Source organism: Symphalangus syndactylus, chromosome 12 (genome assembly GCF_028878055.3).
Source record: "Symphalangus syndactylus isolate Jambi chromosome 12, NHGRI_mSymSyn1-v2.1_pri, whole genome shotgun sequence".
Lineage (NCBI taxonomy): Eukaryota > Metazoa > Chordata > Mammalia > Primates > Hylobatidae > Symphalangus > Symphalangus syndactylus.
In genome coordinates, this window is record NC_072441.2 from 25,297,622 (window position 1) to 25,324,845 (window position 27,224).

Consider the following 27,224-nt stretch of genomic DNA (forward strand, 5'->3'; position numbering starts at 1 on the left):
AAGAGTGGGAAATAGGCATCTGAGAATATATACACACACATGCACATATATATGCATATATATGTGCATGTGTGTGCATATATGAGAAATATCTGTAAACATGGAGAAGGGATAAAAACTGCCAATATTTGCTGTATACATATATGCTACATTATTTCTAATAATTCCCAAGGTAGAAACGGTCATTTTCATTTTATAGGTGTTAACAACTTAGGCATAAAGAATGTCTCGAGTCATTCAGTTACCATGAACTAAATTGAAGTCAGCGGAAGAACCAGATAGTAATCAAGTATCAGTGACAACTCTACCACTGCATCACACCCATTAAAGTAAACTTTAGTTCCTAGTACTTTTAGGTTGGAGGTACTTAGCCTTTGTGATAACCTCACCAATAACAGGTCACAGATGTTTCATTTTAGGGTAGGTGCAAAATCCCACTGTTCTGTGTTCAACACTTAGGAATTCAAACTATCAATATTCTGTAGTCAGTATTCACTGTGGTCCAGTTTAATTCCGACAGCATTATTACAAAGTTCCCTGTCCTTCTCCGAGGTTTCCCACAGCCATGGTATTTTTAGTTCCCTAAAAGCATCAAATCTTCAGTGTTGCAAAGAGAATAACCTTAGCTTGCCTTATTCATCTATAAATTTGTCCTTCAAGACTGCAAGTCAGCTCATTAAGAGTTGCCTCTTCATTCAGGCAAAACGGTTCCTATTTTATCAGAGGCTTTATCTCTAACCTGAAGAACAACAGGCCCTCTATATTCATGGGTTCTGTATCCACCACCCATGGACTCAACAACTGCAAATTAAAAATATTCAGGGGAAAAGAAAACCCTACAAAGTCCCAAAGACAATACTTGAATTTGCCACATGGTATTATGCTGAATCTACGTGATGTGTGGCACTGTATTAGGGTTACTCTAGAGATGATTTAATATATGAGAGGATATACATAGGTTACATGCAAATACCATGCTGTTTTACATAAGGGACTTGAGCACCCTTGAAATTTTGTTATCTGTGGGTGATCCTGGAACCAATTCCCCACAGACACTTAAGTACAACTGTGCTTTATAAGAGCTTTTCTCGCACTAAATTGAGGTTAAGAGGAGGAGTTGTCCTATGCATTTTTAGCTTCAAATTTAGGTATTTTTCTTTGAAAAAAATTGTATAGCTTTCCTCAAAATCTTTTTAGATACATTTTAATCATGCATTGAAGTATTTAGAATTTACCAAGTTAATGTCAACCTTTTTCTTATCCCAGCACCTTTTATTTTGCTAAACAAATATTTAAGAACTATTACTACATGTTTATGTTTTATATCTGTGTGTAATGTTACAACACCCTTACTCAAGCAGCCAGGTAGTTCAATGTGGCTGGGGGAAAAAAAAACCCATTAAGTGTTTACTGCTCACTCTCAATGACTACAAACTTGGCCATACTGTAATTAACTGTGGAGGCTCTCATTTAATGTTGAAGGCACCCCCCACCGCCTTGTCATGGCTCTAGACCCCATGTTTTCTCCTATTTGATACCTCTCCAAAAATTCTTCCCTCCCTCTCTCCATCTACTTTCCCCTCTATCAGAGAATAAAGGCTTATCAAAGGTCACAAAAGCCAATTTGAAAAATAAGTAACAAGTATGAAATAAATATACCTGAGTAGATATATAAAAGAAATGGAGACAAATCTTTCTTATAGAAAAATTCTAAATACTGTGTAGATACCTAACCCCAAAGGATGTGGAACTTAATTCCTCCGTCCTACCATGATGATGGGCTACACTTAGTATAACCTGATTTGAAATAATAAGAGTAGGTAAAAGGAGAAACAGTAACTGCAATGGTGAATCAGGGCAAACCCTACCTTAACCAAATGACAAATGTTAACATTCCCAGTGAAGTCACAGGGTTATGATGTACCCTCCATAGGAAGTGACAAGAAAGACACTTTTCCTCTGTGGTATTCTCTGCAAAACCCCATAATCCCAATCTAATCGTGAGAAAAACCAGGCAAATACAGAATGCAGTGGTGGATATTCTAGAGGATACCTGGCTAGTACTCTCTAAGATTGTCAAAATCATCAAAAATGAGGAAAGAATGAAAAATCGTCATAGAACAGAAGAGAGTAGGAAGATATTAATAGTACAAGATGGTACTCTAGATTATGGAATATCTTAAGGGGAAAAATGATAACATTCAAGTAAAATCTGTAATGTAATTAACAGTAATATACCAATGTTGGTTTTGGTTTTGAGAAATATACATACATGGCAATATGAGATGCTGACTGTAGAAACTTGGTGGGGGCATATGAGAACTGTCTGCACAATCTTTGCAACTTTTCTTTAAATCTAAAGTTATCCAAAATAGTGTTTGTCTAACCTCCCTAACTATAGGCTGAAATTATATATTCTCTACCAAATTACCAGACTAAAAAATATCTGACCATTAGGCTTAACAATTTCACACTTATTTGCTCAAAGAGTTTTGGCTTTTATTACACATAATACTGAAATTTCCCATCACGTTTGGGGGTGAATCCCTACTTTGCTATTCCTGTGGCTTCTTTGGGCAAGTTTTTAATTTCCCTGTGCTTTAACCCTCCTTTTCGCAAAACAGAAGATATGCAAGAGTATATACTCTCGCAAGATCATAGGGAGAAGTAAATAATGCCTGCAAATCTCTCTCTCTCTCTCACACACACACACACGAAACTGTCTTTTAGTTAAACCTGTCTACTCAATTCCCCCAGAAATAGAAATACCATTTCCAGGTCAGGAAAGCCATGAGGGTATTTCTATTTAAAAACATTTAACCCTTATGTCAAAAACGGGGCAAAGTGCAGAAATTCCCTACCTTCTTACCAACATCCACAACTCTGGCTATGTACACAAGATAGCAAGAAGGGGCGATGACATGGTTTCAGAGACCTAATTTAGCTTGGTAATTGTGCCTAGAGATGATCTTGTATTTAGATCTAGTTCTAAACTTGGACATTTATTACCAGATATCATTCAATATCGTTTAGATGAAAGGATTCCAAATAGAAACTTAAGAAACCTTAGCTGTTAAGTGGACAGTTGAGTGCTTTATATAAGGTGACAGTTCTAGAGTAATTCAGGAAGCACACTATGATATGGTATTCTACCACATGGAATGAGGGATGTAATGTTCTGGCAAGAAGTGAGCAATTAATTTAGGAGCTATTTAAAAAGAAAAACAAAGGTTAAAATTAAAAATTCCGAGGTTGCAGTGATAATGGCTTTGGAATTTAAAATACCAAGCACTCATATATAAAAGGTAGGTCAATATAAAGAGTGTAAACAATTAACAAATCAAACGTAACAGAAAACTGTAATTAGTTTAAAAATGAACATTAGATCAGAGTTTAAAAATCTCTAGTTTATTTCTAACAAACACCACTTGATGCTTGACTCACAGGCTTTATTTACATTTGTCTACAGTATCATTTCCTTATGAAATGTACTAGTACAGCTTAGTTAAACCAAATGAAATCATAATCATCAGAATTGTCTGTAAACTACTATTAGCTAAATTATAACCTTGCATTTGCTTAGTACAGCCAAAGTTTTAAATACAGAAAGCACAAGAATAAACCAATGGTAACATGTAGAATCTAGATCATCTGGGCAATTTAGAAGGTAGACTTTCAAAAAGTCTGAGGCACAATTACAAGTGAGTAAAAGTTCTTGTGCAACCTACATAAATGCAGCAAAGAAAATTAAGACATAAAAACATGGGAAAGCTCACTGTAAAAATATTATCAAAATATTTCTACATAAGATATTTTGCTTTCATTTTTAGATCAGCTGAAGAGAAAAACATTCACTTTAAAGTAAAAACATATATTTTTGTTTGGTTTGTCTACAAAATATCTTAAAATGTCATAACTTTTATTTAAATTGCAGCAGACAACGTTATGGAAAAAAACCAAGAAATCAATATCCCATAACAAAAAGCCCCAAAGCACAATTGTTGATTTCCTTTGATATACTTACCTTGCATTGTCACTGGAAATACTGTTAAGAGAAACCTTTTTATTTTTTAAACCAGAAAACAAACTGAAGCTCATTGTGACCAGATTTTAATTTTGAGAAATAAACTCCGAAAGCATTTTAAGCCATAACTTATTTCAAATGAATAGGAAAAATAATGATTTTTGCTTACATCATGCAGAGATAAGTATTCACTTGTTATTCAGAAGAAAATTGTATGCAGTGTGTTTATAGTTAACATCTTGAGGCAAATATTCACTTAAATTCACAATGTCTCCATTGGCCTTTCACCAAAAGAGAAATATACTTTAAAAGCTTACTTCAATTTGCTCATTAAGTATGATTTAGCCTTTTCTACCATATTATATTTGGTAACTAGATTTGGAAGAATATCACACAAAGCTTCTTAAAACATTGGTAAACATTTTGAGATGTCTTTATCAAGCAACCATATCAGTAGAGAAGAGATAAACTCTTAAGACTTTCTTTTTTGCCCCAAATTATGTGTCAGAAAGGAAAATATATCCCACTTCTCTCCTTGTAGACGTCACAGGATCCTTTGCATTAAATGTGGAGCAAAAAAGTAAAGCTGGATAAAAGAGACACAATGATTTTAAGGCACCCTTAGCATAGGGAATTTCAAAATAAAGACATTTACAGTTGGCTGCTTACAACACAGTTTAACTTTTTTTTGGTGAGAATCACTCTGACATCTGTTAACAGCATAAACAGGCTGACTTTCTTTTCCATAAGTATGTTGTTTCCAACTAGTTTCCAGTCTTGCCTCCATGCCCAAAGCTCAGGCAAGCCTAGGTAATCCTGTCTTAGCCAATGGACAGGATGTATTTCGAAATGACAAAAATGGGTTTAAATTAGGAAGCAAAGTACTTTGTTATAGCTGAAATGGTTTTAAATGAAGCAAATGGTTGTAAATAATGAATGACAGAGCATCTATTTTGGGACATTATGGCTTAAAATGCTATTTACTTTTAACTTCACAAATAAACACAGCTGTATTGTTTTGAAAAGCAATGAAAGGCATGCACCTCTACTAGCAGATTTAGCACTTCTGACCAAGTAAGACACCAACTTCTTTAAAAATATGCTTCATGCACTGTACTGGATTTTTTTAAGATGTAAATTTTAATACATTATTTCTTTTTTGAACTTGAACGGGAACCAGAATGGGATGATCCAGAAGATGACCTGTGGCGTCTGTAAGACATAATGGAGAGAGCAGGCATTCTAGTAAGCTAGAGCTAAATTTCAGCATTCATTCTTAAGACTGTGAAAGTATACAAAATTCAGTACCATGATGCTAGCAAAAAAATTAAAAACTGAGATAGGAACTTACACACATAAAATTATCTGATGTTTAGACTTTGGATATGAGCCCAGTTATCATATAAATACAATAAAAAATTCTCTACAATTTCAAAAGAATCTCATTTCAAAATATAGCCACCTCTCAATTATTTAAGATATCAAAGAAAAGCCTTGCAAAAATGTGTAAAATTACAGAAAATGTACAACAAAAGCATATAAACTTGGTAATGGAAGTGTGACTAAACCAATCCCTGTGACACGGTGTAGAAAGTGTAAGAAGTCTATTATGTAAAAAAGATACAGCAAGGCTTCTGTGTATGAGAAAATATATTCATAAATAAGTTTTGGAAATCTAGGTCACACAAGATGATTGTACAATTTGCTATAGGGTTATATTCATGCAGCTAGTATGAATAAGTCAATATCAACCTGGGTAAAGTAGTGGTGTTCCGTAGGGGTTGGCCCTGGGCTCAGGGTTGTTTAGTGTTTTCACCAATCACCTGGCTTATGGAATAGAGAACATGTTCATTAAGTTTAGATGACAACAAACTAGGGGGATTATATGTGGCTAAGATAAAAATTTGCAGAAGTGGTAAGAAAGCAACAGAATGAATTCCACTCAAAACAGAGTAATTTTTTTTTACAAAGAAACAAATGCAGAGAAACAAGACTGTGTGTAATCTTAACATCTAAACTCCAAAATGTGAAGAAGCAAAACTAATCATTCTGTACAAGTAGGAATCATGAGATAATCCTACCACTGAACCCAGCAATTAATAGACTTTACATAATCTTTATTTTCACAAGCTAATAAAATATGAAAAATTTGCAAAGACTACAAATAAAGCCATTAAAATGACTATATAATTGAGAACAAAGAGAAAATTAATGAAACTGAGTAATCAGCCTGTTGCAGAAAAGGCTGACAGATGACAGTTGCACTCTTCCAATATTAAAAGTGTCAGTACAGATAAAGTAACCTAATATAGGCCTTTCTCAAAAAAGATTTGGACTGCAAAACGAAAAATGTATTAGCTACAAGGAATAATTTCCTCATAGACAAAGGGCATGAAGCAATTTGCTGTGGAAATGCATTTACACATATTTAAATGAGGACAGATTCCCAATGATCTGAAAGTTAATTTTTTATTAGATGCTCTAGAATTCTTGACTATTAGTATTTAAAGAAGCCTAAGTATAAAAGTCAACTCATAAATTACTTCGACATATAGCTTCTGAATTGCAATCTCAAAAGACAGAAATAACCGAGAGTTGGCTATAAAAATTATAAATGGAAATAAAAATTTAAACAATAAAATGATCAAAGAATGGTTTGATCTACAATTCTAAACAACCTGATCAAAGTATGAAGGATAAACAAAGTAATGTTTTTTTGAAGTTCAAAGTTGAAAAGTAGAAAGTTGGAACACAAGAGATAATAAAAATCTAACCCTTGACTAGGAAAGTTTACTTTATCTATTAAACACACTTAAGAACACCCATTCTTATTTCTACAGAAACCCAAACCTTTCGGGTGACCGTGATCTTGTTCGTCTTTTTTTGCGATCACCAGATGAAGAAGATCTAGAACGACTTCTCTTTCTGTTCCTCTCAGGAGAAGATGATGAACTTGAATAAGATCTTTTTCGTGGGGAAGAAGAGCCCCTGTGGGACCTGGAGCTGGATCTTCATTGATTGAGAAACAAATCAAACATTTCATTAAAAGAAGAAATAAGGAAGATTATTTAGTTATCAGATAGCTCCAAAAATAAACAGGATTCATAACAACTATGAAAATTTTATAAGGAAGAATACTTACTGCTTATTCAACAGAAGACTTCTGGATCAACCACGAAAACATTCTACTTAAACATTATTTTAATTTTGTCTCTTTAAAATTCTATCATGTGTAATTAAAACCCTGCTTACTATATCAAAATAGAATTTAAAACTCTTCTTAAGGCTTTCCCAGGTATACACAAATATTATAGTATTATAAAATCAGCAGGTAACTGCATTAATAGGACTTTATGTTTAGAAACTACATCCTTCCATTTGAGGATAAAATACGTATCTTATATACCACTTCCTGAAGAAAATAAACATAATTCCATGTGGAATTATTCAACTCATTAAACTGTTATGGAAAAACCAGGTATATGGCACAGCAACAAAAGACTAGTAACTGTACTAAACTGCTAAATATTCAAGAAGAAATAAAAAGTAACTTTAAGATGATTTATATTTACAATATTTATTTTTATGAAAACCCACTACTTATGAAATATGAAGTGTTGACATTCACATGCTTCAGGTAGAAGTAAATGTGCGAATGTTTAAATACAAATTTTTTTTCTTCACTTGTATATTTTGGTTGAAGGAATTTAGCTCAAACTTCCCAAAAAATTCACCTTTGGGCTTAAAATAAAACCAGAAAGCCCAAAAGGAGAATTCTTTGGAAAGTTACAAGCAATGAAAAAATGTTTGGGAAGAATATGAAGGCTGTTCTGTAAACCTTAATTATGATGGTTCCCAAAGGGAATACCAGAACTTAAGGATTTTTACCCATAAAGCGCTTAAATATTGTTACTAAGTAATGGTAACAATAAAAAATAATTTGCTCTCTACTTCTATTCTTTTTTTTTTTTTTTTTTGAGACAGGGTCTTGCCCTGTTCCCCAGGCTGTGGTGCAGTAGCATAAGCATGGCTCACTGTACCCTTAATCTCCAGGGCTACAGTGATCCTTCCACCTCAGCCTACAGGAACACACCACCACGCCTGGCTGTTTTTTTATTTTTAGTAGACGAGGTCTCACTATGTTGCCCAGACTCGTCTCAAACTCCTGGGCTCAAGCAGTCCTCCCACCTTGGCCTCCCAAGGTATTGGCATTACAGGCATGAGCCACTGAGCCTGGTCTTGTTATCTATTTCTTATTGGCTTATAATGCAAGTGTGCACATCATTCTTTTCTCCTTAACATGATTACACTGTGGCAGCCCTTTAATGCTAAATTTGATTCAAAGCAGCAAATACTTTTACCAAAAGAGCCACGGTTAGACTTCAGTATGAATTTCCACAAATATGGAATTTCATTTTCTTATTTTTTAGATGCCTTTAGTAGGTCATCATAAATTAACTTAAAAACGAAGAGAGCATATTTTGACTACATACAGAAAAATTTCCTTAAAGAGCATCTTTCAAATTATGTTTCCCTCTATAGATGTGACTATATGCAACCTGAAAGTTTACAACACTGTCTACTACTTAAGACCACATCCTATCTCAACTAACCAACTATACTTCCTGATTGAGTGTTTTGTGCTGTATAAATAATACTGTGTGTAAAATTAGAAAGGAAAATGTGTATTCAGTACTCTCTAGTAACTTTATCTGATATAAATGGCAAATTTGTTTCTGAAAATATTGAAACAACCGCCGTGCAAAACAGGACCTGTTTTGAGGCAGGGTTATTTTTCTTCCTTTTAATAATGCAGAAAATTTTTCTTTTACGTATGTAATTTTATTTGAACTAATATTAATTTTTTTTTTTTTTTTTTTTTTTTTGAGACACTCCTCTGTCACCCAGGCTGGATTACAGTGCTGTGATCAAGGTTCACTACAACCTTGAACTCCTGGCCTCAAGTGATCCTCCCACCTCAGCTTCCCAAAGTGCTGGGATTATAGGCATGAATCACTGTGCCTGGCCATATATAATCTTAATATACTAGAAATGTGTCAATAAGACTTGGCTTCATCTTCCTACTTCATCACATCTTAGTGCCAAAATAATAAACGCTGCATATTGCAAAATAGCCACCTGATTTCAATCATGGGAATGTCTTGGCACACTGCTGGCAATGGAAACATTTCATGGTGAGAAAATTAAGCTGAGGCAAGTGCATTAGTTTTCTAATGCTAAAATAAAATCGACAAGTAGAAGCAAAATAAGGGGAAAAAAAGCAGCAACACCTTCTGCAGCCTTTAAATATTTTTCTCTCTGCTTTACAGAGAGATGCTACCTCATTCACCTTGATTTCGACCCACGAGATCTCGAACGTTCTCTGGAACTGGAACGAGATCTTGACTGCGAACTGGAAGAACTTCTTGAACGGGACCTGGAACAACATGGAAGGATTTTTTTTTCCAGGACCACTTAATTGAGCTTTGTGATATGAACACTGAAAGAAAGATATATATTAGAGTTCATTTTCATATAAAAAGGTAACTATACAAGATACATACTTTCAAAACATAGTATTTTAAATAAGATTTAGTAACAAAAGGTAATTTCAAAAAATCACTTTCCAAGTGATTAAATTACCCTAAAGCCACTCAACTATAAAATAAAACATTATCACTTTATTACAAAAACAATGAATATTTTCTGTTTACAAGTAACTAGAAGCTACCCAGAATACATCCAAGAAAACATAATGTTGCAGTTTATACTTAATTTCTCTAAAATGTCTCCATCATTTTCCTTTATAAATCCCCTTCTATTTTTGTTTCTAGTTAGTACAAAGTTTTGAATGTTGGCATGTGTGTATTTCATCCCTATATTTTTCTGTTTACTCAATGCTTAGAGAATTAAAGGGAAAATGTATAATTCTATCATTGTTAGGTAACTATATTATTGGAAGATATGACACAAGGGGAGACATGGTTCATACAGATTTAAAAACTCACAAAATTCAATAATCTAATTTACAACTATAATTTGTCCCTTATAATAATAACCTGTAGAAAAAGATCACTACATTTTTTACCAAAAACTTACTAGTTATAACCCCACTTTGTTAAGCTTTCAGGCTTTGTAGTGCTCAATTAACATATATCTAACTGTTATACACTAATAGCTAGTATTTTATTCCTAAATATGATTAAAATTCATTGCCCATGCCATCACTTAACTGTGATTAAGGTTTTTCAAGAGGACACTGTTAAATTTAAATCACTGCTTTCACTCACCTAAAATTTTATTTTTATTGTTAACTATAAAATCAGAGATTACGTATTTTACACCAACAAACAAAGAATATTCAAGTACACCAAATGAGTTTTAGTTTACTCCTGGACTTCTCAAAATTATGAGCATGAAGTCAATAGAACTAATATGGCTGAATTTGCTCCTTTATTCAGAATACTGATATCAAAGCAAACTATTAAAACATTATGTAATAAGCAATGATTTAATTAATGCCTAGAAAATTTCTGCGCTAGCCTTTAACATCTTGAATGAAAATACAGATCTTCCCTTTAGTTAATTTCTAAATGTAAGCTATCTCTTTAGATTAATTAAATATAAGTGTATATAAAAATTTAATTCGGTTTTTAAGTCTATTTTGGTCAAAAGCATGAGGCTAAAATAGGTTAAGGAAGTTTCATGCTAAGACTTTACTTTTCTAAAAATACTGGACAACAACTGTATGGTACTAAGCTGAAAAATTATTTTAAAAGTTGATTTGAATTAAATTTTTAAAAGTTTATTTCGTCAAGAAAAACAAAATTTATAAATAAAAAAGTTAGATACTGACATTTTGACTGGTGTTACCCTTGACCTGTACCCGTTTACCTGGACCTAGACCTTGAACTTGAGGGGGAGGATGAGCGTGATGAAGATCGTGAATGTGAAGATCGAGACTTTGAGCGACTTCGTCTATTAGATTTCTTTTTATTACTATCTTCTTCTTCACTGGCATCAAGATTATATTTTGAGAGATCAGCATCATCTTCATCCTCATCCTAACAAAAATTCAATTATAATTAGACATTTAGATATTAGTGTTACCTAGCAGGAAAGATAAAACAGTAAAGTGTACTGAGCACCTCCATATGCATATATCACAGGTATCTCAGCAAATTCATTCTGAATTCTAAAATTCACCTACTAAACTCATCTCAAATAAAGAGACTTGACAACTTTGTCTCAGGTATTGCACAGACATAAAGCTGGAGGCCATACACACTTTTTCTGTCACACATATGCATCACCCAAGAATTTTCAAGTCCACCTCCTTAAAAGTCATTGAATCCACCATCCTTAGTCTTAGTTAGAAACTTTGTTCCTTATTCTCTAGCATATTATAGTAACCTCTTAGCTGCTCTCCTCAAATCTGAAGATCCATTCTGCCTCTCTAATATCTCAATATACTGACAGTCATCACTCTGAAACACAGGACAGATAAATACATCTCACTTTTTTCTTAAAAACTGGCTTATTATTTCTTTAGTTGCATTCCAAGACCTCTTATGATCAGGCTCTAAGGTACCCTTAACATAGCATAAAACTTACACTCTGGCCTGACAGAACAAGTATCACCGGACCTGAAATGTGTGCTGTCCCCCTCATCTCATTCTCCCCTCTGCTCTAACTATACTGGCCTATGTACGGTATTTCTGAAGGCTGCTGGCTTATCTCCTATTTAGGGAACCTGTATTTGCTTTTCTCTGCCTAAATGTGCTCTCACCTCAGCTCTTATTGCTGGCTCCTTCCTATCATTCAAGTTTCAGCTCAAACTTCACCTCCTTAGACATTATCCATCAGCAAAAACCAAAGTTGCTTTTAAACTGTTATCACATCATGTGTCTTCATAACGTTATTGCTATCAAAATTATCTATTTATATCTTTCCTCCTCTAGAACTGAGTTAGAGAAAAGTGGTTCTGTTTCGGTCACTACTGTATCTCCAGAACAGTAGTGTTCCAAGGACAAATAGTACTTGGCAGAGTGGAAATCCAAAACCTTTGTGAGAACAAATGCAAACACAGAATATATTTTCACCAAGTGTCTGAGGCTGTCAAAAGCATTCATGTTATGGTATAACTCAAATAAGACAAAAGGGAAATAGGACAAGAAAATTGTTCACCTCATCTAATTTATATTTAGAAAGATCTTCATCCTCATCCTCTTCTTCTCCCTCTGATTCTTTATCTTCAACTTCCTTTAATATAGATGCAGGACCAACTGCTTTCCCTCTGTATTTTTTCTTTTTACGTCCAAACTAGAGAAAAACAATTTCAAAATACTTGTCAGTTGATAATGCATTAAACTGAATACATTTTCTAAAAAATTATTTTTAGATATTTATGATTTCCTGAAAATGATCAGTTGCTGAAGACTCAAACTGCACTTAAAAAAATAAAATGTTTGTTTTCCTTTGCATTTAAGAATTTTTTCTATGTTTTTCTAATTCATATTCAACCTGAACACCAATATATAGCTTACCTCATCATATTCACCATCAGATTCTTCTCTTTCTATATATTCAACATTTTCTCTTTCATTAAAACCACCACCATATCCTTAAAAAAGAGGGCACAAATTGTTACCCTATGACAATTCATTTAAATAATAAACACATCATGCCCAAATCTCCAGACAACAAAAAACATCTAACCAACACCGCCTGCCTACCCGTCTAATTACTAGTCTTTCAGAAAGCATATTAAAAATCACCACAGAAAATACAGAGAACTTAGTTGGAACGTCATATATGGCTATACTTCTAGCTCTTTTCAATTCCAAATTGTCCTCCATGACTTATTTAATTCGTAGAAAGTATTGCTGGAAAACATCTCAAACTTCTGCTATAACCGAGTTTTAAAGGACTTTCCTCTACAGTTTATCATAATTCTTCTGGGAAGAGTGGGCTCAGTAACAACCAAGCATTAAATTCCACTGTTTACCAACTGAGAATAGTCTGGAATCTTCTGATACACTGAAATTTTGCTACTTTAAAATGTAGCGGGCCTTATTAGAGCTTGGAAAATTCCTAATTACACAAACACAGTAACACAATAAAGGCCATCCTTTGGCCCTGGCTTAATTGATTTTAACACATAGGTAAAAGTCACACAGGTTCTCTGAAGTACCCAGTAAATTTTGAAATTAAATGATTCTATTAAAAAGTAGTTGAGATTAGCAAACCACTATTCTCTCATGTCACAACCAATGTATACAATTCAATTGGCAGGTCTCTGACATAAGCTTAAAGGAGAGACTGGAATTAAAGAAAATGAGCTAGTTTTAGGAAAAGTGAGCTGACATATTTTGAAAAAGTCTCCTGTTGAAAATTAAAGAGGTATGTGTTGATCAAGAATAATACAATCTAACTGGTCACATACTCCACAGCAGTATCAGTACATAAGTCCAGTGATTTCCAGACTTAGGGACTTCATTCATCAGCAAAATATTAAATAGATTTATAATAAAAATATTTTATAAAAATTAGGACTTGTAACTTAAAATTTGCCTATCGTATTTAAAAAATATTTTTAAAATTTCACTTTCTGAAAAAAACCCACACTAATATAACATCTTTTCTTCATTATACTTTGTACTAGTGAAAACTTCAAAATACTAGGCAGTTAATAAAAATATTTTTAAACATACATGGGATCTAAATGGGAAATAATTTACATAGGAAAAAACTGAAAAGTAATATGACAAATATGGAAAGCTCAAAAATATAGTAAAATTAGAAAGTGAACTATAACTCATGTAGTTAATTTTTCAAAAGTATGTAAATAAAATTATTTTAAGAGGCAGCAAAATAGTCTGTTGACAACAAAGACATTAGTAAGGTATGTCGTATGAACCCATACAACATAAATCTAGCTCATTAACTCTGTATAAATGGAAAATACACTAGCTCCCTATCATGAAAAAACTGAAGCGTACCATTTTCACTGAATACCTGAGATACTGGAATCAATAGAATGACATGTATGTTTCCTTCATTCTACTAATTTAAAGCACTTCAGATAATGCTGTATAAATTGGTTTTATTTCCATTCTTGCCGCCACCTCTCCTAATTACTTCTCCACAAACAGAAGAGGGTTTAATCCATTACTCAGGTAACTCATCTTTCACTTCTTAGCTTAAGCATAGCTTTCCTAAAGAGGACTTCATTAATCTTTGGTGCTGTAAGACTATTTTGCTCACCTAGGTATCCCCAGCACCTTGCACAGTGGCCTACAAATGTCTTCAAGGAATGAATACAGAAAACACAATTCTGGAATCATCTAACGAATTTGAATTTCTATGGAAAGCTTTAGAAAGCAACCAAGAATTTCCGTAGACTTTAGTAAGTCTTACAATGAATGTATTTTCAAATTTGTCTCACAGTATAATGTAAAAAGCTGAACAAGGGCCAGGAAAGAATCAAACACAGGTTTAAAATGAATGTTTGGATCAAGATTGTGACGACGGAAAAAAAGCGGGAAAGGGGGATGAATATAACATGTACTTCAAAGGAAGAACTAAGACACTAACAGGAAAACTGTGATTCTACACTCTGAACAATTAATTCAACTCCTGAGAACTTATTCTAAGGAAAGAATCCAAAAGAATAAAAATCACAATGTACTGTTTGTTTTTATGCCATTATCTTTAATGGTTTTTTTTTTTTTTTAAAAAGCTGACAAAAACAAAAATAATCCTAAATCCTGAAACAGAAGAAGTAAATTACTGAAAAATTTGATGGAATTACGCAGGATAAGCCAGCAATCTTTCAGAGGTAGTGAATCACATTCTCTTTAATTCATATCCTGTCTCATGCTTAGGAAATGCTCCCTGAACTGCACTGCTTTATTATAAATAGCCAAAAGAAAGTGGAAAGCAACAGAGTAAGTTATTTCACACCTTCAACTGTTACCAGCAAAGACAAATACTTGTAGCAAGGAAAGTGAGAAACGTTCAAGACACCACAATGACTGAAAAATGACAATAAGAAAAGTGAGAAGCTATCAATATAAAATTTGCTTACTTCTCTGTTAAACTATAGTTCTTGTGATAATGAAACTATAAAGGAGTCAGGAAATAGGTCAAAAGTTTTTTTAAGTTTTGAAACTGTTAAAAAGATTTTAGACTTTATCCTAAAAGCAATCAAAATGGGTTTTTTAGGCCGGGCGCGGTGGCTCACGCTTGTAATCCCAGCACTTTGGGAGGCCGAGGCGGGCGGATCACGAGGTCAGGAGATCGAGACCACAGTGAAACCCCGTCTCCACTAAAAAAATACAAAAAATTAGCCGGGCGTGGTGGCGGGCGCCTGTAGTCCCAGCTACTCGGAGAGGCTGAGGCAGGAGAATGGCGTGAACCCGGGAGGCGGAGCTTGCAGTGAGCCGAGATTGCGCCACTGCACTCCAGCCTGGGCGACAGAGCGAGACTCCGCCTCAAAAAAAAAAAAAAAAAAAAAAAAATAAAAAAAAAAATGGGTTTTTTAATAAAGGGTTTTAAATTTGGAAATAAAAATATGTAGAAACCAGCTACGTGGCTATTTTTCCACAAAACATAGTAATATCTTTGCCTAGGGTGGTAATGGAAAAGAATTTTTGGGGTATGGGAGATATCAAGAAAGAGCTATTTAGGCTAAGAAGGACATCCAGATTTCCAGCTTATGTAATAAATGTATGGTGAGTGGTACTAATCATGAGAAAGAGATCATTGGAAGAGGGTCAGATCCCAGGGGTAAAATCACAAATTCAGTTTGAATATAATGAGTTTGACATTTGCATGGCAATGTTGAATAGGCAGCTGGATATATGGGTCAAAGAAGTCTGAGCTGGAGACATAAACTTGAGTATCACGGCAAAGTTACTTAAACTTTGGGCTTAGAAGACAACACCAAGAAAATAGAGGAAAGAAAGAGGGCCGGGGATGGCTGCAAAGAATCCCAACATAAGTGGCCAAAAGAAGAGAAACCTGCAAAGGAGACAGAATAAACAATCAATCAAACGGAGGGGGGCGGGGGGGGGGTGGAGGAGGTGCGGTGCATACCTTAGCTGAGGAAGAAAAAAACGAGATCCTTGTCAGAAGGCCTTAACTTACCCAATCACTGGAAAGCCAAAATCACTTCCTAAGAATAAGGTAGGATTTGAGGGTTGAAAATGGCAGTTGGGCCGGGGAGTGGGGGGGATCAAGGACATTATAATGTTCTCACATATGAGAATATAATTTTTAAAAAAGGGGTGGGGGGAATAAAAGTAGAATTTCTGCTGAAGTCTGGGAGAGCTAGGTCAAAAAGATTCAACAGTGGCCCTCTGATCCCTAGAAACTAAACAGACAAACAAAATGGCCTAAAGTTAGAGAGACAAAGAAAACAGGGAGGCAGTTCACCAAGCCTAAGGCTGACAGGGTGACTAGATATAGAAGGAATCCTTTGATCATGTAACATATAAGCAGTTGAACAACAAAATCAGATTTTAAGTAAACAGATAATGTGGTTGGGCTAATTGGCGATAATGGAAAAACTATATGCTATTAGGTAAACATCTTCATTTCACCAGTAACAACACACAAAGCCAGTGATCAATTATTATTTAGGCCAATGATTATCAAACACCATCCAAAAAACCTGCAGATTTTGGAAACCTACTGCCAAATAACTTTAACAGTTCTGCACTTTGCAATCTGTATTTTAAAAAGTTTTTCAGATGATCTAGCACATAGCTAAGTTTCAGAATTATTGCCAAAGCTTTAGAAGAACACTTTAAATGGTGTGGCTTTGCCCTTTAAGTCACAGCAGGCTATCAAAAGAATTTAAAAATGATATTATTATATCATCACTAGTAACAAACACGCAAACAAGTGAAAGGGAGAGGAGGAGAATATTTCTAAAAGTATTCTTATGTCCCTCCTTGTTAGGATAAAGGTCCCTAACACTGTTATTTTATAAATTGTGAGAAACAAAAGATTTGTATGTGTGTATGGGGGGGAAAAATCCCAGTAAGAAACATTCAGGGCAGAATAAACAGAATCCTCACTTACTGTGGCTCTTACTCGAAGGTGATACAATTATTGTTTCAATATTTAGTGCTTAAAAAAAATCACTTAGTTACAATGTGGTTTTATCATACCTGTTCTTTCTTCTAATTTAGCATACTTTGGAGTATTACACATATTACACTCTGATCTTCTGGCCCAATTCACATTGCTGCAACTTTAGAAGTGAAAAATACCAAATTAGTAGGCTATAATATAGATGAATATCAAATTTTTAGATATTTTAGAATTTTAAAATAAAAACTAAGATGAAACCACTGTCAAAGAAATGTTTATTAAGTGGTAATGTAAACAAAGAAAATGTACAATGGTCTGATGAGTAAATGTGGGTTCCAACAACAGACTGAATCATTTAAGCAGAGAAGCAAAATTTATATAGTATGAAGAGTGCCTCTGTCATTTTGAGAAGTAAATGACAAATTATAACCACAGGTCGAGTATCAGTAATCCACAAATCCAAAATCCAAAACGTTCCAAAATCTAAAACTTTTTGAGAGAGGACATGACATTCAACAGAAATGCTCACTGGAGCATTTCAGATTTTCAGATTAGGGATGCTGAACCCACAAACATTTCAGGTAACTGATACTGAACTTGTATAGAAATTCTGATGCCTTATGAAAATATATAACTTTAAATTAAAGGCTCCACTAATTTCTCAGTCTTTGAATACACCTTAAAGAGTATGGTTATACCCTATAAATAATGTTAATTTATTTTTTTGAGTTATCAGTTCAAGCACTGAATTCCAAAGCATACCAAATCTGTTGCTGGAAACTTTTCCAACACAAATTTATAATCCAGAGGATCAGAAATTTATTTAGGACTTTAGGGTCGGGAATAGCGGCTCATGCCTCGCCTGTAATCCTAGCACTTTGGGAGGCCAAGGCAGGCAGAATGCTTGAGCTCAGGAGTTCGAGGCCATCCTCGGCAACATGGTAAAACCTTGTCTCTACCAAACATATAAAAAAAAGAGCCAGGCATGGTGGCGCGGGCCTGTGGTCCCAGCTACTAAGGAGGCTGAGGTGAGAGGATTGCTTGAGCCTGGGAGGTAGAGGTTACAGTGAACTGAGATCGCCCCAATGCACTCCAGCCTGCGTGACTGAGTGGGACCTTGTCCCAAAAACAAAAAAACACCAAACAAAAAATACAAACAAAAAGAGAAATTTATTTAATACTTTTTTGATTTAGTTCTCTTTCATACACACAGGATTCATCTGCATAGGGAAAAGATGGAAGTTGGAAAAGTCAATAAAGAATTAAATCTAAGCCTGAAAATAAAAATCATTAAGAAACCTACCTATAATTAGACATAATTACTTATGGCACACAACTTATGAATCTAACATTATTTTGTAAATAGGCAAAATGAGTTTTGTGGTGTATTTCACACTAACTATACAGTCTAAAAATTGCAGGGATTTTTCAATAAAGGAAGAAATAGGCCTTAGTACTTTTAAGTACCACCACCCCTCAATTAAAACCAATTGGTTTTAAGCTTACCATAAGTATTTGTTTACTGGTATACATAATCATAGTGACAACTATTACCATTAAAAAATGCAAAGAATAATTTAAAACTTCTTTATACTATACTTAAAGATGAGACTGAATAACGATACCTTGGATTTAAAAGGTTACCCTGGCTTGTCAATGTGACTAATAAGAGCTGTAATATAAACAAGTAGTGGCCAGATCTATTATTTTGGAAGAAAGAGCAGACAATAATTTAAAAAACATACGTTTTACATTGCCAGTCATTAGCACTAAATAGGCCTCGGCTCTTTTCTGCAAGTGTCTTTCCTATTTCAGTGCCCCCAGCTTTCATCATCTTGGCCTCAGTTGTTTTCTCTGAAAACAGAAAAATCATGCAATATGAACCTGGAGAAATAAACAAATGATACATATATAGTATAAATAGAATCTTCTGTAAATACTTACCCCGACCACATCGATTACAGCTGGTTCTTCTAGCAAAGTTTACATTTCCACATCTGAAAACAAAATAAAAAGCATTTATAAAAATTTAAATTTGTAAAATTTTACATTTTAACTTGTCCTCACTACATATCTGGAATTCATAACTTCTAATCCATCTTAGTCATGTTAATGTCAATGTTACCAACAAAAAACACCTCACAATTTACTGGGGGAAAAAATACTAGATTGGAGTCACAAATTCAGAGTAAGATATCCCAATCTTCCATTTACCAGTTATGTGATCTTGGTTAAGTTACTTAGGATCTCTGCCTCAAGTCCTCACATTAGCACTTATCATTAGTTATAATCTCTTTACAAAGTTGAAAGTGAGCGTTAACTCCGCTTCAGTAATTCCTTACAAGCTACCAGGGAGTTTTAAACCCTAGGGGTGGACCAATGAGGAAAAAAACTTATAAATCAAGGAGGGCTTCACGGATCTTAATGAAATTGTCTTTTTACAGGTAGTAGGTAGGATGGTAAGGAACCAAATACGATAGGTTGTACTGACTAAAAATACAAAAAGGTTCAATAATTGTAAGAAAACTCAGTTTTACAGGGCATTTCTCAAACCTCTGAGACTTAGCTGAAAAAAATGACACAACCACCAAAACCAATCATCTCAACACATGTAGTACAGTATGACTTTATGCTTATACTCAACAAACTCAAACCTTAAGAATTACTGGTTCGCTTATACGATCTTAGAAGTGCACGTGTATATTGGTAAAAGTATGTTAAATGCTCTGAATGACATGGAATGCCTAGACTTTAAAAAGCTGATTTTTAAGGCATTATACTAGAATACAGTACAGATGTGAAGTATGGGATGACACTAAAGTGAAACACTCTAAATATTTAGACTAAGTTTTTCCCCTAAAAATATTCCTTTTAACTCCATTAAGCATGGAAAATATAGTCTGAAAGTTTATCCTGCATTTAAACATATTGTACAAGCAACATTCTATTCATATATCTGTAAATGAGTTGAAATGCACTCTCCTTGAGAGTCCTACTTCTGGGTGTGCTGTCATTAAAGACACTGACAAAAGCACATTATTTCACCGGTAACAATAAAGTCAGAAGTTGTTGTTCTAAATCTTTTGAACGTTTTCAATAATATCTTACCACTCAGAGCAATACTATCCATACCATATAACTTGGTTCTATTCAGTATCATTTGTTAGGCTTGAACTACTCCTTCCCATCATCTTAATATCAAATTACTATCAATAGCTACCAATTAGAATTTGCTACACGTCATTGTTCACACACCCTATCCATGTTATTTCATGTTTTCATAAAAAAGCAATTCTATTCCTTTTTTAGCAGTTAAATAATAGAATTTCAACTAAACCCAGGTTTGTTTCAAAGTTTTTGCTCTTTACAATCAAAACCTCTTTATTTGTGGCTAACTTAGGTACAATAAATCAAAGGCTTTTATGTGAACATGAGTTGTACATTAAATTATTTTCCATGTTATTTCCTAATAGATACACCTATTTGTGTACCCTTCAAAAAAAGTCTGATTAACAATTTAGTAGAGTACATTGGCTTTGGCAACAACGTCAAAAAGCAGAGCCACTAACACACATGCTTCTCTGCTGCAAGCATCTTCAGGGCTGAGTAGGCAAAAACACAGGCCTCTTCCCTCCTTTTCGGCTCTAAGGAGGAGAAAAGTCCAATTCTTGTGGAGAAATGATCCACAAAGAAAATGTCAGAATTTCCCAAACCAAAGAGGGTAGAGCTTGGGGAAAAGAGAAAAATAGTATAGAGGAAAAGTTTGAGTAAAAATACAAAACAAGGTGAACTGTAAGAGGCCAAAGGACGAGTGCGAGAAAGCAGTATTTTCCGTAAACAAGAATAAAGTTGTGCAGGGAAAAGTCACGTGGGGGAGATCCAACACCGAGCTGGCCTGACCGGAGAGATTTCCTATCGCTGAAACCTGGCCGGGGCGGGGGTGGGGTGTGGGGGCAAAAAGGTAGGCCATCGCGCACTCTAAAAAGAGAGGCTACCTTGGAGAGAGAATGTCGAGGAAACGCTGAAGACCTATCTAGAACAAAGGCTCCCAGAAAGACCTCTCTCGTGAGGAGATTGGGAGCCTTCTTCCCGCCCGGGAACTGGCGGTTCGCCGCCTCAACCCGTCTTAAGGCACAGAAAATCATAAAAAAGGAAAATGCCGAACGGACCTGGGAAAGCTTCCATTAACAAACTCCGTCCCAATTCAGGACCCTTCTTGAACTCACTTTTTGTCAGGGCAGATCCAGTCCCCGTCACTGACTCGGAAATTCTTGGTCGACATCTTGAACGCCACCAGCACAGCCACCCTCAGCTACGTCTTCACAGGAGGAAAGCGGGCCGGGGACTTTCGGCAACTCGGGGCTGTCCCCACACTGCCTGACTCGCGCCTGCTACTGCGTCAGGGTTTGATAATGAGGGAACTGGCCAGGAATTCAGCTCGTATGTTGTTGTCCAGACTAAGATGCCTGTGCTACTGTTTGTTAGATGGAAAAGTTAAAATACAAATATCTCTTCTAGGACTAAACTCACAGGCGCCATAAGGACAACCCAGGCGGGAGGCCTTCGTGGCACTAGAAGCCTCGGAGAGCCCCCTACAGGTGGGAGGACCCAAGAGTAAAGTACTTCCGCTTCCATAGGTGGAGCTGGAAAGGTGGAGGCGGAAGTGACTGATCAATTCAGGGGCGTGGGGCTCCTTTAGGGCAAGAGGCGGTTCGGGCTCTTCAAGTGTTTAGAGAAATTATTTTAATAAGGTACAAAAATTCTGTTATTTCATACACATGGGATGTCGTTTAGAAACCTATTTTTTATATATACATAAATAGGTGTAACAGATAAGTAAGCAACTTATACATGGGAACCAACTGGTAATTTTAAAACTGAGACATTGCCAACATTGTTTAAATTACCAGTGTCTTTTTCTGGTACCATCCCATTACTTTCTTCCACAGATAACACTTTCTCATATTTGGGATTTATTCTTTTGCTTTTTAAAAATTTATGTACATTGTTGGTCCAAACTGCACCATTTTTGTAAGCCCCCCCGTCATTTTGCAGACCTTAGTCAAAGTGAAACATTCCACAGGGTTCGGGCGTGAGAAACAAGCTGCCTCTTATATTCTGCTGGGAGAAAGTACCGCATTCCGCCATAACAAGGGCCAGAGCCGCCTCATCCTGGGAACACCTTATCAACATTTTCCCAGGCAGCAGGCCATGGCCCCCCAGACCACTGCCACCCAGGCCTATAAATCACTCCAGCCTGTAAGCAGCAATGGGCACTGGCATTAAGCTGGTCTCCCACCTCTGTAGGTCTTATGCTAGACATAAATCCTGTATTTGCTGTTAAGCCACCCTCTCTTTCTTTAACCCTTGCCTTCCTTTCAAAACCTAACATACATGTATGTTTAATTTGATGAGCTATATAAGCATAGTTGGTTATGTACTCTTTTTTTGTTCATGCAACATTATGCTTCTAAATTAATCCTAGGTAGTTGCATGTAGAAGCATATAGGTGTAGTTCTTTTATTTTCACTTATGTATACTGATACTATTCTGTTTTGTGACAGTTTATTCCTTCTGTTTCTCAGGCTTGGTATTACAAATAACACCAGTATGGGCATTCTTATGCATAGATTCTGGTATATAAATGCAATAATTTTTTTTTAGAATACAGCATATACAGTCATGCCTCACTTAATGATAGGGGTATGTTCTGAGAAATGCCACCTTCGGCAATTGTGCTGTTGTGTGAACATCATAGAATGTACTTACACAGGCCTAGCAGGTATAGCCTACTACACACCTAGGCTATATGGTATAGCCTATTGCTCCTAGACAACAAACCTGTATAACATCTTATTGTACTAAATACTGTAGGCAGTTGTAACGCAATGGTATTTGTGTATTTAAACATAAAGGTACATTAAAAATATGGTATTGTAATCTTATGGGACCACCTTTGTATATGTGGTTCATCATTGACTGAAATGTCTTTATGCAAGTATGATTATGTTTAGGAGAGAAATTGTTTAACTACTCTCTAGTTATGATTGTTGCTTTAAAATCCGTATCATAACATTTTGGTCATCTAAGAGTTGGCAGGTGTTGATTATATTTTCCCTTGCAAGTTGGTCACATTTTTCCAGTTCTTTTATACTGTGTAATTGTGGATTTTATCTAGGACATTTTGAACATTATATTGCATAGACTGAGTCCTGTTAAAAGCCTTTAGGGAATGTTGATTTTTGTTTTGTTTTAGGAGGCAATCGATCCAATTTGGTTCAGGTCAAAAGTTCGGTCTCCTATGAGTACTGGTTCCATGTCAGCTGGGTTTTCAAAGGCTTTGCTGTGTCCTATACCTACGATACTCAGGGATTATTTGGGGATGTTAGCAGTAGTTTAAATTGAAATTCAGTTTTGCTATGCTATTTTGTGTCTGTTCTGCACATGTTCAGTTTAGGTGTGAACACAGAACTTGTATAGGTTCATACATAGAATTAGGGGATCCTCTTCTCTAGCTCTCTCCTCTTACATTCCTCTCCTTTTGTTTTGCAAGGTCCTCACACCAGAAATATGAGGTTCCTCTTGGAGTTTTAGCAGCCTGGCATAGCAGCTGACTAGGGCAGATTCTGAGACAAAGCAGTGACATAAAAGAGAAAAAATGTGGATTCCCTCTACACTCTTCGGACCACAAAGGCCTCCTTTCCTACTTCCTTTGTCCATAAAAACAGAGCTTCTGTTAGTATTGTAGATATCCAAGCCTAGGGCCTCACTCTTGGGCTAATGCCCAGAGAGAGAGAGAGAGAAATTAAAAAAAAAAAAAAGAAAGAAAAACCAGAAGAGGGGGAGCTAAGTATTCCCCCGACTAACTTTTGGGTCACAAAAGCCCCCATCCCTATCCCCATTCTGGCAAGACATACAGGTTTTTGTCAGTTTTTCCTGTCACCACAGTTTCACTAGGTGTTGGGTCTCAGGTCAAAAGCTGTGAGAAAAGAGGAAAAGCAAACATACAGAACATTTCTCCAGGTTTTCATTGTCCAATCTAATTTACCTGTTTTTGATTTTGTTTTTCCAGAGTCTTCAGGCAGTTGCTTTTGGTATTTTGTCTTGAGTTTCTCACTGTAATCAATAGGAAAGGTAGGTTATTGTGGGCTTTCTATGTCTTGGTTGATACTGCAAGTCAGGGGAATGCAAATTAAAACCATGTGATACCATTATGCATTCATCAAACTGACTAAAATGAAAAATCAGACAATACTAAGTGTTGGAAGGCACGTAGAGCAACTGAAATTCTCATACATTGCAAAAAGTAATTGATATATCTACTTTGGAAAATGTCGGAATATATTAAATCTGAACGTGTTCATACACTATGACCCTGAAATTCCATTTTTAGGTATATTACCAACAGGAATGCACATAATGTTCACTGAAGATGTATATAATAATGTTCATAGCTGTACTATTCAAAATAGCCCAAACTGGAAGCTTCCCAATTGCTTATCAAAGGTAGCCTAGATAAATAAATTGTCATATATTTACACAGTTGGAATGTGTAATACAGTAACAAGAATAACAAATTACAGTATTTATTTCACTCACAAATACAGTCTTGAATTGAAAAAAGTAAGACACAAAATGGCATATGCTATGTGACTCCATTTACGTGAAGTTCAAAAGCAGCAGAACTAATCTTGGATAGTCATCACCCTTGGGAGTAGAGAGGAGATAGTGACTTGATGGGGTCAATAGGAATAATAGATGCCAAAGCTGGTAGATGGCATGCAGTTAATGCAACAACAGTTAATCAACTGTACTAACCGTAATTAGCAAAATTTTTCTGGGAGAACTATGTGTCAAGAGAAAAATCCTCTATAGTAAGTCTAGGATAATGAACAAAATGCGTGAATACATCTGATAATGACCAGAAGAGGTTATTTGAGTTCAAAGACTTTAGCTGATTTTTCAAAGAGAAATATTCCTACAAAAGAAATTCATTTCAGCTATCCTAATTTGAAAGAAAAATTCTACCCATTCTCTTTATTCTTATTATATGCTCACGAAACAGCCCTTTGATAATTTGTCTTCTCTCCTGAGCACACTTAACCTACTGTGGTAAAATTCCCAGAGTGAATTTATCCCCACAAGTTGTTCATTTGGATTAAGCTCTCTTTATAGATTGAGAAATTGGCATTCTGAAATGCATATCAGTTGTTTATGGGTCCTCTTAATATGTTGGTCCCCAGGAGATTAGCTCTGGTGGAAATGGAGAAGTTGAGTTTCTGAACCTACAAAGCTAAGAATCTGGCTCTAAATATTGCATTAGGGCTCACTCTGTTTGCAAGTAACAAAAATAAAAATAAAATGACTTAAACAACAAAAAGGGGGAAGCATATTATAAAGAGAAGGTGGTGTTTGATGGAATGCCAGAGCAGGAATGCAGTTTCAGAAATATCCTAAAAGAAACTATCCTCTATTCAAGCAGTACCCTTTCTCTGTCTCTTTGCTGAATTCGTTCTGCATACACGTTATTCTTTCCTCAGACTAGCTTTTCTGTTACTTAGTTCAGAAGACTGGAGAAAAAAAAAAAAGCAGTACTGCCCTTAGACCTGAGCAACCAGGGCTCCTACATGGTCCTGCACCTGGCCTTCCATGAGATGTCCTAATTCCCCTGAGGCGTCTTGGGCCGTTCAGCAGGATGGAGCCAAAATGTAGTACTATGTGGGTCCCGGACAATGGAAGTCCTGAGATGTTTTATTGCTTTCGGTGGTGGGGACCAGCCAGGTCAGCAGGACCTGTTGGGTGGAACAACCCTAAGCCTAAAGAAAATGTTATTGGCTTCTCTGTTTCTTCCCTCCAGGCCCTCCTGACCATATTACCCTCTTACCATGCTTAGGGTCCACCAGTGCCCCAGGATCTCTGGAATAGCACCTGCAGGGTGGCTTACGGCCAGATGGCCCTGCCAGTTCCTGGAGAGCAACTTGGAGGGCCAAAGCTCCCACTGGCTGGGGCATTATTTCTTTCATCGCACAAGTTTGGGCCACCAGAATGATACTTTTTCAGTGGTTTGAGGGTGATTTTCACTGATATCAGACACAGGATGAGTTCAGTGCTCTGGGCTACCACTGTCCCCCATGCATCCTTGGTCTGGAGCTGACTGTATGAGCCAGTATGTGGGCTCTTCCCTGACTGGTCAGACCAAGGAACCACGTCTAATGGAGAGCACTTGAAAAAGGTATGTGTGTGTGCAGACATCCTTTATCCTGGGGTCTCCTGCCCTCACCCTGCTGCTGGCATTAGGGCAGTCACACCACCCCTCTGCAAGCTCCGTGTCACAGACACTACTTATCATGACAATACTTGCCTCCTTTCAGGGCTTTTGAGACAGTAGCAACACAAAGCCAATGGGCCATTTCAATCAGTGTCCTTTCTTACCTCTAATAAACATGGTGACATTCTGTTCTGGGTTGGTCGTAAGCCTTGATGAACAAGTGATGGACATTGGTTGCCCAAATAGGATGGCTCTTTTTGTCTATCCAGGGCCTCTCATCTGTCTTCACCACTGATAACTATATATGGAAAGCAGGGCTGCAGCCAACCTTAAAAGGGTCACATTATAGGGATGCAGTGATTAAGGTCTAGACAGTTCAAGGGAGGACATGGTTGAGAGATGTGCTATTCTATGTTAATGCAGTAAGTTCTATAAATAAATGCTATTAATAAATTCCAAACAATAAATTTCACATGACCACAATATGAATAATTGTTTGCATTTTCCTGCGTTCTCCGTGTAAGGCCTGTGCTTGTGGTCATCATCAACAAAGTACACTAACAACATTCAAGTCATTAGTATCCAGTGTTCACAGGCAGTACAATGGATGTTGAAGCAATGTGAGTAATGCTGTAATCAGCATTAAATAAATGGCATTATGGAACTGCAGAGGCAAGAAGATCTATACAGTTCTAATTATAATAGGACCCAAAGAGCCATGGCATTGTGAATGATAATAGTGTTGCTACCTTTTCCTTGCAGTGGTAGATAGGAAATTAAACAGGAATGGTTTCTTTAGTAATAATTAATACAAATAGGTGACTCCAAGAA

The 27,224-nt window shown here is 35.9% G+C and overlaps 1 protein-coding gene and 1 long non-coding RNA gene across 3 annotated transcripts in view; one reads left to right on the top strand and one right to left on the bottom strand.

The window, feature by feature from the left end:
* Positions 1-3,386: 3,386 nt before the first annotated feature.
* Positions 3,387-21,746, bottom strand: ZRANB2 (zinc finger RANBP2-type containing 2). 2 transcript variants are annotated; one of them, XM_063624048.1, is made up of 10 exons: positions 21,352-21,746; positions 19,070-19,122; positions 18,871-18,979; positions 17,203-17,285; positions 12,571-12,647; positions 12,212-12,346; positions 10,919-11,088; positions 9,375-9,461; positions 6,875-7,033; positions 3,387-5,236 (listed from the first exon to the last, which is right to left on the bottom strand). In XM_063624048.1, the coding sequence occupies exons 1-10, from the start codon at positions 21,405-21,407 to the stop codon at positions 5,173-5,175; spliced, it is 993 nt and encodes a 330-aa protein (XP_063480118.1). In that variant the 5' UTR covers positions 21,408-21,746; the 3' UTR covers positions 3,387-5,172. The 2 variants fall into 2 exon arrangements, with proteins under 2 accessions (XP_063480118.1, XP_063480119.1); XM_063624049.1 differs by having other exon boundaries at positions 6,875-7,027; positions 21,352-21,570.
* Positions 21,747-21,772: 26 nt separating this feature from the next.
* The window catches only part of LOC134733648 (uncharacterized), a 316,197-nt gene continuing 310,745 nt past the window's right edge, over positions 21,773-27,224 (top strand). The window contains exons 1-2 of the long non-coding RNA XR_010117297.1: positions 21,773-21,876; positions 24,198-24,259. This is a non-coding gene — a long non-coding RNA (uncharacterized lncRNA). The remainder of the gene's footprint in view (positions 21,877-24,197; positions 24,260-27,224) is intronic.

Bases quoted from the DNA above. Each gene is read 5' to 3' on its own strand.
- ZRANB2 (XM_063624048.1), bottom strand. From the start codon at position 21,407: ATGTCGACCAAGAATTTCCGAGTCAGTGACGGGGACTGGATCTGCCCT. The intron at 12,347-12,570 runs GTAAGCTATATA...GTTTTTCTCTAG, and splicing joins CTGATGGTGAATATGATGAG to TTTGGACGTAAAAAGAAAAA. The intron at 5,237-6,874 runs GTTTGGGTTTCT...TATGTCTTACAG, and splicing joins AGATCACGGTCACCCGAAAG to ACGCCACAGGTCATCTTCTG.